Source organism: Phyllobates terribilis, unplaced genomic scaffold (genome assembly GCF_046119375.1).
Source record: "Phyllobates terribilis strain yellow unplaced genomic scaffold, ASM4611937v1 Scaffold_9__5_contigs__length_417890890, whole genome shotgun sequence".
Taxonomy (NCBI): Eukaryota; Metazoa; Chordata; class Amphibia; order Anura; family Dendrobatidae; genus Phyllobates; species Phyllobates terribilis.
The window spans coordinates 358,955,002-358,966,242 of NW_027362769.1; the positions used below are offsets into that span (position 1 = coordinate 358,955,002).

The window sequence follows — 11,241 nt, forward strand, 5'->3', positions numbered from 1 at the left end:
CAGAGCAATGGCTAAACATTGACCGTTGTGGAGCTAATATACATCTTTTGCCAATATATGAAGACGAAAAAAAGGATTCTACATTTTTTTAGGTGCCATATAGCCTTTGTAAGTTACTTCCAAAGTGACACTTTTGCTTTACAGCTATGGATATCTAAGCTACTGCAATGCCCTGCACATGGAGTAAGCGACATAGCGAATCAGAAGAACTATACTACATTTCTAATTGGAGATATTTGCTAATATTATTATTATTATTATTACACCTACTGCACACTGGGATAGGATCTTGGAGATGGGAATAGCTCTTTAAGTGTGATCATCTACTGTGAAGAGATTTGTGGCTGATACAGAGCACAGCCAAGTTTATGCAGATAAAGGCATAATGAGGAAGGTTTCTACCAGACAAATTCATCGGATTAAGATAGCAGCTGCTAAAATACCATTACAAAACAGCAAACAGGTATTTGAAGTCTTGCGAACCTCAAGGTATAGGATCCTTCAAGGCTTGCATTTGTGCTTAAATCTACTGTACAGAAACCCCTAAACAGTGCTCACAAGCAGAAATGGTTGCAGTAAGCCCAGACATACATTAAGACTAATTTTAAAACAGTCTTGATGCGTGCCGTGCAGCCATGGATGGTCCAGATGGATGGAGTAGTGGATGGCCACCATGTCTCAATAAGGTCAGGGCTTCATCAGCAAGAGGGAGCCCTGACCTGTGTCCCATTTAGTATGGTTGTCACTTGTAGGAAGTTATTGGAGAAGCGTCTACACATCGGCATGGTTGTCTCGGCCCATTATGGAAGGAGTCAAGCAAGGGCCTATTAGACATTTATGGATATGCCTTTAATGTCTAGGGGGAAATGACTAATCAGCCCTTCTCCCCAGGTACACCCCTAACCTATGAATGAGGTGTAGGTGACCCAACCACGCTGCTGTAGTAGTGATCCTGGAGCTCAGCATTTAGGAGGTTCCCATCTAACAACAAGAGATGACGCATCTAAGTAATAAGATATCCTTTTGGCATATGATAGGCATGAGTCTGTGCACCTTTTTATTTGCTATAAGAAAGAATAATCTCCAGTATTTTCCTATACAAAAGGATACAGAAGAAAAGCTTTATCTTCACAATTGCCCCCTGTAGGTCACAGCCTTCATTCGGATGGAAAATCTTATGCGTGCTTCCAATAAAAAGAATAAATGACATGAGAACAAAGTTATTTATATATATATATATATATATATATATATATAAATATCACATAGCTGGGACAGATTATCCTACATCTGAGTCCTGTATAGAACCTGCTCTAAAAATACCACAAATAACTGGAGACGTAATGGGGCCAGTGAGAAGTGCTGGGGGATTTAAGTGTGGCTAGGTGGCCCTCATTAAGTGCTGAGGTAAGACGATCATGGCTCCTTGAGAATCGATGACGTTCTTCTGAGAGCTAAACATACTGTAGATACTTACCATTATTATACCTTAAAGAACCGGTCAACTCTTCTAAAATATTTATTTTAGTATTCAAGTATTTACTAGAACAGCCAAATTTACAGTGATAACCAACCCCCTTTCAGTAAACCACCGGATCCTAGAGACCATTATTATGTGTACAGCCCTTGTGTGGCACATGGCGTCACTACGTTCTTTTTTTATGGCCCCATAGGCATTTTATGTGCTGCCATATGGTAACTCTTTGAAGCATTATTTCTAAAGGGATGATATCTCCATAATGCAACAGTATATTCTGTAGGCTTTCGTGTAATATCCATGGCACACGGAGGTACTGTATGGGCCTTATATACAGTTACACAGATCTATAATACAAAATAAGTAAGGAAGTCGATATTTACAGAAAAAGTAGTCTTAATGTAGAAAAATCACCCTTACTATTCTCACTTCTTTATTTTTGTCTTTTCCATCAGGAGTGGACACTGCGAGTTTTGTCTTGGGAACTGGGGAACAAAATAAATAAAAACCTGACTAAGTAAATTGTTCCAGAAACCTGAGGAACCAGAAAATGAAATCTAAGTTCAATAGATCTTACTAGGGTTAGAACGATCATTTCTTATTTTGGAGGACCTCAACCTGCAGAGCTTCATTTCTCCTGTGGAGGCGCTGCAGAGAAATTAAACATTTGCTGTCACATTGTTGGCTTCATATATAATAACTGTTCTAATGTTGTGGTTGCAATAATTGCTCATTAATTGCCCAGAAATAAAATTATTGGATTAATAATCCATCTTTATTCAGAAGGCTAGAATAAAAACTATTGACATAAACAGGGAAGTACCTGGTATATGTGTGATCTAGGTGCATGTATGTGGTAGGGTAGATATGTGGAACCTTAAGATGATTTCCTTCTTAGTTTTCCTTGGACACACTGGCCCCCAATGATCAGCTGCAATCTCTGCTAATATCAAGATATGAGAGTTCAATTTTCCTGCAGCACCTCCCCGGGGAAGATGAAGTATTACACAGTGGACATTCAAGTCAATAAGCTGAAGGACAAGGCTGGTCCTCCAGAGTGATTCCTTAAACCCAGAATTCCCATTTGTATTTATATACAATAGATAGCAACTGAGCAAAAACATTTGCAGGACCCTAGTCCAACGGCCACATCGGTAGTCCACAGTCACCAGGCCAGAACCTTGTAAAAGTCCTTCTACCTGCCAGCATCCCTGGCATCTCTTCTGATTAATAGGCTAATCTAATTACTGGACCAAGATCCTGCAAAACTTTTTGCTCAACTCTAGGACCAGTATTAAATAATATTAGGTTGATAGTTCCTGGTTATAAATGTTCAAATACTAAACATTCCTCTTCTGTCTAGGAACGATCTAGCACTTCTGGACATTTTCTACCAAGACTTAAACCTCAGAACTATTGCTGAAAGTCCTGCCTCCAGTGTAAGTTTTCTCTGTTCTTTTATCTTTGACCAAAGATGTAACTTGAAGCTCTTAGGTCCCAATGCAAAATTGATAACAGGTCCCTCAGGCACCTTGTGTCATTCTTAACAGTTGAGTATTCTAAAGTGGCGGAGGAACTTTTGGGCCTCTTAAGCACCAGTTGTTGCTTCTCAAGCTCTGTTACTTTTGAAATATGACATATAACTAGAAATCACAAGATCTCCAGTTTTAAAAGGGAATGTACTAACTGTCCTTCTTTTTTTATGTATAGATTCCAAATCTTCTTGCAAACTTCGGAGGTCAACTGGGCCTTTGGATGAGCTGTTCTATGGTCTGCGTTCTTGAGATCGTAGAGATATTCCTTATTGACTCTTTTTGGGTGGTCTTACGTCTGAAGGGACAGAAGTTTGTGAAATGGTGGAAAAATCGTAAAGAAGAAGAAGACATGGAACAGCAACCTGACACCATGGTTGGCCATGACAATCCTTGCCTATCGGATGAAGATCCACCAACATTTAATACTGCTCTACAGCTACCTCACGCGGACCACTGCCAAGTGCCAAGAACACCGCCTCCCTTGTACAAGACTCTTCACATACAATCCGATTTCACAGAGCATCCTACAGACTTATGCGATGAAATAGAAGAAGAACAAATGTGAAGCCAACTTTCTCCTTGTAGACTCCTCCAGACTTTTGTTGAGAAGCCATTGTTCAAAAGAGAAAAAAAACATTTAAAAAGTTGACCAAGCTAGAGACATTTAACGCCTTGGAAGACTCCAGACCTGTTTAAAGAAAATTCCCAGTAGCTAAAGTTTTATATATGGTGCTAGATTGGTATTTACTATGTTCTCTTAGAAGGTCTTCTATCCCTCACAATGTGCCAGCACTGTGTTGACGAGAAAGTCAACATTTGTTATTGTAGCTTGGTCGACTGACCACATGTTCTCAAATGATTGTACATTACTATGATTATCTTTGCACATCTTGGTCCTTGGAAGGGATTTCCAATCAGCAGTCGTTGCCTTTAAGGTATAAAGTAAGCTATTACTAAGTCCCGCCGTGGCCAACTAGAGCTAATATCTAAATTCTGAAAATAGTCATAGAATTGTAAAAAAAACATATATATAAACCTGTATGGTAGGAGTTAGTATTGGACATACTGGAATTTTTCAAGCATTGTCTATTTTGTAAATTGAAGTGTTTTCTATTCTAGCATCACTTTCATCCTGATAGAAGCTTTTTTCCAAAGGTCCATCAAGGTCTTAGGAATGGCATTTACGATCTTCCAATTTGAATTAATCTGACTTTTCCCAGGGTCTCATGGCGGCTTAATGCTTTTTGTACAGTCAAGATCACCCCGGTATAGATGATGGAAAAAAACAAACAAAAGTCTACTGCCAATTTGAGAAGGAAAACCATGTTGATTTCATGAATGTATGAAGCTTCTTCAGGCTTAGAATGAGAATCAAAAGTCAACACCTCCTCGCCCTGTTTTCATGTTGAGCCACCTCTTTCACCATTTTCTATCTACCTGCCTCTAGAGTTTCAAATAACCCTGACAACTTTGAGCGACCACCGAATAATTCTTGTTTTATATTTTACGGTTGTCGATATTCTATAGGACAATTGTGCTGTGCACAAAATGCTGCTATGTACTAAAATTATTGGCCTGTTCTATGGCCACAGAAGAAGGGGTCAATCAATATGTTGTGTAATAATGTACTATGTACCTTTCAGGTTAACGAAAAATGAATGTATTCCATGTTTCAATCAATGCGTGGTTCAACTTGGGCATAAGAGTTGGTATACGCACAGAGTTATGGTGGAGCTCATACACATGTATGGGATATATATGTTTATGATGCTGTATTTAACATAGATTGATGTGAATATTTTTTAAATAAAATGTTGTGAACAAATGTGAGTGCTTTATTAAGAATTAACCATTTCGGAAACTGGACAATTGGCAAACTGTCTTGGTTGACTTGGGTGGAAACATGGTAGCCAATGACAAATTAATTGAATGTGTCCTGTGTTAATGATGTCTATGCTTTTGGCATTGAACCTGGTTAAAGACCATATTTGAGGCCATCAAAACATGGCAAGTTGATCTCCAAAAACAAAGGCTTTGGGTACATCAAAATCATCATCAAAACATAACCAGTTGGGGTTTCCGTCGGACTGGAAGAGACTGATGTAAGACAATAGAGGAGGATTTTACCTTATATCACTCACTTCCAATTCTAAGGTAATCCCAGCTGGTCATATTTTGATGATGCCCTCACATTGTATGTCTAAGTTGTCAACTTACCACCTCTTGAAGGCATTGAGTGTGGTCCTTAACTCTGAATTCCACACATAATGTTCAGCCAGGCCAGAGCAATGGCTAAACATTGACCGTTGTGGAGCTAATATACATCTTTTGCCAATATATGAAGACGAAAAAAAGGATTCCACATTTTTTTAGGTGCCATATAGCCTTTGTAAGTTACTTCCAAAGTGACACTTTTGCTTTACAGCTATGGATATCTAAGCTACTGCAATGCCCTGCACATGGAGTAAGCGACATAGCGAATCAGAAGAACTATACTACATTTCTAATTGGAGGTATTTGCTAATATTATTATTATTATTATTACACCTACTGCACACTGGGATAGGATCTTGGAGATGGGAATAGCTCTTTAAGTGTGATCATCTACTGTGAAGAGATTTGTGGCTGATACAGAGCACAGCCAAGTTTATGCAGATAAAGGCATAATGAGGAATTTCTACCAGACAAATTCATCGGATTAAGATAGCAGCTGCTAAAATACCATTACAAAACAGCAAACAGGTATTTGAAGTCTTGCGAACCTCAAGGTATAGGATCCTTCAAGGCTTGCATTTGTGCTTAAATCTACTGTATAGAAACCCCTAAACAGTGCTCACAAGCAGAAATGGTTGCAGTAAGCCCAGACATACATTAAGACTAATTTTAAAACAGTCTTGATGCGTGCCGTGCAGCCATGGATGGTCCAGATGGATGGAGTAGTGGATGGCCACCATGTCTCAATAAGGTCAGGGCTTCATCAGCAAGAGGGAGCCCTGACCTGTGTCCCATTTAGTATGGTTGTCACTTGTAGGAAGTTATTGGAGAAGCGTCTACACATCGGCATGGTTGTCTCGGCCCATTATGGAAGGAGTCAAGCAAGGGCCTATTAGACATTTATGGATATGCCTTTAATGTCTAGGGGGAAATGACTAATCAGCCCTTCTCCCCAGGTACACCCCTAACCTATGAATGAGGTGTAGGTGACCCAACCACGCTGCTGTAGTAGTGATCCTGGAGCTCAGCATTTAGGAGGTTCCCATCTAACAACAAGAGATGACGCATCTAAGTAATAAGATATCCTTTTGGCATATGATAGGCATGAGTCTGTGCACCTTTTTATTTGCTATAAGAAAGAATAATCTCCAGTATTTTCCTATACAAAAGGATACAGAAGAAAAGCTTTATCTTCACAATTGCCCCCTGTAGGTCACAGCCTTAATTCGGATGGAAAATCTTATGCATGCTTCTAATAAAAAGAATAAATGACATGAGAACAAAGTTATTTATATATATATATATATATATATATATATATAAATATCACATAGCTGGGACAGATTATCCTACATCTGAGTCCTGTATAGAACCTGCTCTAAAAATACCACAAATAACTGGAGACGTAATGGGGCCAGTGAGAAGTGCTGGGGGATTTAATCCCTAAAGCGTGCAAAAGTGTGAATGATGTCATCAGAGGTGTATCTAGGTTTTATGGCACGTGGGGCAAGAATTCTGTTTGTTGCCCTCTCCCCAAGCACATATGCAATTTGCCCACTTAAAGTCATGTGCTGACGAGCTGCTCTCCCTAATTCTCTCAATGTTCAGTGAAAAACTGGGAGAAGAAGGAAGAGAAGCTCGTTGTCACTTGATCGTAAGTATGAAAATCACATATGAGTGAAGTGGCCATGTGATGACTGCTGGAACCAGCAAAAAAAGCTGAATCCAGACAGTAAGTATATTACACGCTGTTAGGATTGGCTACAGGGCTCATTGTATAATCAAAGGGCTTGTTTAAGTTTGACATGAAAGTCTGCAGTCCCTCTATGTGACTGGAGGCTTCTGAATTCTCACAGCGCATGCACTGCACACTTATTATTCTCCCTTTCCGGTGGCAAGAGTGGATGGTCATGTCAGCTTAAGTATGCGAATTGTATACTTCCGACCACATTCTAACTAGACGTGTCAAGCCTCGTTCAATTCATTTTCATTGAGTGAGGCCACGCATGTCTAGTCGGCACGTGACCGTATGTATGCAAATCGCCGGCAACAGAGAATCCTGACAGCGTGCAGTGCGCTCTGTGAGAAGTCAGAAGTCTGCAGTCTCCGAGTCTCCACAAACTTGGACAACCCCTTTAATGCTCCTACCATAAATAAAAATATGAGAATTAGTCAGTATCACAAAAAACATTTGCATCCAGGTACCTGATAGATGATGTTGTCTCTGGAGTCATTCTCTTTCTTTTCTTCATCTTGTCCAGACTCAATGATAGTTTTTTCATCCACAGCTCGTCTCTGCAGAATTCCATCTTCTCTGATGTTGTGCAGCACATCACCACACGATGCTCTTAAAAATACTAAGTCTCTAGTCTGTGCCCACTCATACTTTTCTTCCTCCATACTGTATCCTCACACTATTCCCCTCATTAATCATCTCACACATTTCTCCCTACCTCCTCATACTGTCTCCTCTCACATCCCTCCTGCTAACCATACTGTCTCCTCATCTATTTAACCCATCACTCTCAATACTGCCTCCTCACACATCCCATCAACCTCACTCCGCATACTTTGTCCACACACATTCTATCACCCTCACTCCCCATACTGTGTCTGCACACATCCCACCACTCTCACTCCCCATACTGTGGCTGCACACATCCCATCACCCTCGCTCCCCATACTGTGTCTGCACACATCCCATCACCCTCGCTCCCCATACTGTGTCCACACACATCCTATTACCCTCGCTCTTCATACTGTGTCTGCACACATCCAAACACCCTCGCTCCCCATACTGTGTGTAGTGTCGGCGTCCCTGCCTCCTGCTAGGCAGGGACGCTGTTCCCCTCACCTCTCTGCTCCGTGCCCGGCGGCTTCCTCCCACTCTGCTTGCAGCGCCCGCTCTCCCACGGTCACTGTGCTTAGGGCGCGCGCGCGTGCGCTCCCCCTCTCTTAAAGGGGCCGCGCGCGTCGCCCTAAGGAGTCCCCGGCCAATGACCGGAGGATCCCTCCATATATAAGGCACCTCCTCCAAAATGGAGGTGCCCGAGCAATGTTGTTGCACTGTTCACTACTCTGCTTCAGCCCTCAGGTCCCATTTCCAGTTACCTGCCAGTTTCCTGCCAGTTTGCTGTCTGATTCCTGCCTGTTATCTGCTTACCTGTTTGCTAGCCTGAGGTCCGACGGTCTGCCTTCCGACTCCTGTCAGTCTGTCTATGGACCAGCTAACCCGCTCACCTGGGAGCGCTCATCTGCTACCTGCCTGTTAGCCTACCTGGAGGCTCCGCCGTCACGTGCTGTGACCACCTGCCAGTCCAGAGACTCTTGCCCGCTCACCTGGGAGCGCTCATCTGCTACCTGCCTGTTAGCCTACCTGGAGGCTCCGCCGTCACGTGCTGTGACCATCTGCCAGTCCAGAGACTCTTGCCCGCTCACCTGGGAGCGCTCTTCTGCTACCTGCCTGTTAGCCTACCTGGAGGCTCCGCAGTCACGTGCCGTGACCACCTGCCAGTCCAGAGACTCTTGCCCGCTCACCTGGGAGCGCTCATCTGCTACCTGCCTGTTAGCCTACCTGGAGGCTCCGCGGTCACTTGCTGTGACCTCCTGCCCGTTCACCCAGAGACTGTCCCGGTCACTTGCCGTGACCTCCTGCCCGTTCACCCAGAGACTGTCCCGGTCACTTGCCGTGACCTCCTGCCCGTTCACCCAGAGACTGTCCCGGTCACTTGCTGTGACCTCCTGCCCGTTTACCCAGAGACTGTCCCGGTCATTTGCCGTGACCTCCTGCCCGTTTACCCAGAGACTGACCCGGTCACCTGCTGTGACTACCTGCCTGTCTTCCCTGGTCGCCACCCGCTTCCTTACAAGGACCGCCCCCTTGTATAAGTTGCTCAGAGGTTCCGCCTCCCAGACCCGTTACAGTTTGCTCGGGCCATGGAACCCGGTGGCACCCAAGCTCCCTCGCTCTCGGACCTTTGTCATGAACTGTACCGACAGAGGTCCCAACAGGAGTCCATCCTGGGTCACCTGCGGAATGTCAATACTCGCCTGGACAATTTGACTGCCCCACCAGCAACCACCGCTAGTGTCATGACTCGCAGCCCGGCTGCTCCGCTGCCCACCAATACCATAGTATCCTGCTCTGGAATCCGGCTTTCTGCACCTCCTCGCTTCGGAGGCGACTCCGCTCAAGCTCCGGGCTTCATTAACCAGTGCACCCTGCACTTTGAACACCAGTCCCACCAGTTTAATTCCGACCGGGCCAAAGTAGCCTTCATCATGTCCCATCTCACGGGGGAGGCACTGGCTTGGCTAAATCCTCTATGGGAGAGAGGAGACCCTCTGGTGTCCGACCTGCCAGCCTTTCTCACGGCTTTCCGGAAGGTCTTCGACGAACCCGGACGGAAGACCTCATCCGCCTCATCTCTGCTACGCCTCCGTCAAGGGAGTCTCACCGTGGGCCAATATGCAATACGGTTCCGTACCCTTGCTTCGGAGCTGGCCTGGGATAACGACACCCTGGTGTACGTCTTCTGGGAGGGTCTGTCCGGCCGTATTAAAGATGAACTCGCCGGTCGGGACATTCCTACCACTCTCGACGACTTGATTACACTTGCCACCCGGATTGACATCCGGTTCCAGGAGCGCGCTAGGGAGGTCACCCGTGAGAGGAGGATTCCACGTCTAGTCCCTACCTTCCAGAGACCCGTCACTCCCTCTGTTACTCCCCAGGCACACTCACCTGAGCCTATGCAGGTCGACCAGACCAAGATGGTCAAGACCCGTCAAGACTTACGACGTGCCGAGGGGAGCTGTTTCTACTGTGGCAGTAAGGAGCACCGGATCCGTTCCTGCCCTGAGAGGTCGGGAAACGCCTGTGTCTAGGATCGCTCAGAGAGGTCGCCCTAGACAAAAGTAAACCCTCTCCATCCCTGATGCTGTCTGTTTCTATCTTCTGCGGAGAGAACCGCTATTTTGAACTGGCTCAACTTGACTCTGGAGCTGCTGGAAATCTCATCTCTCAATCCCTGGTAGAAAAATACCGCATTCCCACCAAACCTCTGGCCGTACCTTTATCTGTCGCCGCCGTGGATGGGGGTCTCTTACCACATCCCATCCAACTCATCACCGAATCTCTGACTCTACAGGTGGGAATGCTGCATTCTGAGAGCATCTCCTTTCATGTTCTGCCTGGACTCTCTCACGCACTATTGCTTGGCCTGCCTTGGCTCCAGAAACATGCACCCGTGCTTGACTGGCAGACCGGAGAGGTCCTTCGCTGGGGACAGGACTGCCATAAGACTTGTCTAGTTCCCGTTCGTCCTGCCCGTCCTTCTCCTACCCCAGCCAATCTGCCCGGTCTTCCGGTTCCCTATTGGTCTTATGCGGATGTCTTCAATAAAAAAGAGGCAGAGACTTTACCTCCTCATAGACCATACGACTGCCCAATCGACCTGATGCCCGGCTCTACTCCTCCCCGTGGGCGAATCTACCCTTTGTCCGCTGCTGAAACCCGGTCCATGTCTGAATATATTGAGGAGAACCTGGCCCGGGGATTTATCCGGAAATCTACCTCCCCGGCGGGAGCAGGCTTCTTCTTTGTCAAAAAGAAGGATGGCTCACTCCGTCCATGTATAGACTATAGAGGCCTAAACCAGATTACTGTGAAGAATAAATACCCCCTTCCACTTATTCCTGAATTATTTGACCGTCTGAGGGGGGCTAGAATCTTCACCAAACTGGATCTCCGTGTGGCGTATAACCTGGTCCGTATCCGTGAGGGGGATGAGTGGAAGACGGCATTCAATACCCGGGACGGCCACTATGAGTACCTTGTGATGCCCTTCGGTCTCTGTAACGCTTCTGCCGTCTTTCAAGAGTTGGTCAATGACATCTTCCGTGATCTTCTCTACTCCTGCGTGGTGGTGTACCTGGACGATATCTTGGTCTTCTCTCCGGATCTTCCTACTCACCGGAGGGACGTTCGTCAGGTCCTGCTCAGGCTCAGGCAGA

General features: G+C 45.1%; 1 protein-coding gene across 1 annotated transcript; it reads left to right on the top strand.

Annotated features, from left to right (window-relative positions):
* The first annotated feature begins 1,370 nt into the window (after nucleotides 1-1,370).
* LOC141161009 (epithelial sodium channel subunit gamma-2-like) lies at nucleotides 1,371-4,422 on the top strand. Its single transcript, XM_073645803.1, has 4 exons — nucleotides 1,371-1,407; nucleotides 1,933-1,994; nucleotides 2,841-2,916; nucleotides 3,188-4,422. The coding sequence occupies exon 4, from the start codon at nucleotides 3,233-3,235 to the stop codon at nucleotides 3,575-3,577; it is 345 nt and encodes a 114-aa protein (XP_073501904.1). The 5' UTR covers nucleotides 1,371-1,407; nucleotides 1,933-1,994; nucleotides 2,841-2,916; nucleotides 3,188-3,232; the 3' UTR covers nucleotides 3,578-4,422.
* The last annotated feature ends 6,819 nt before the right edge of the window (nucleotides 4,423-11,241 follow it).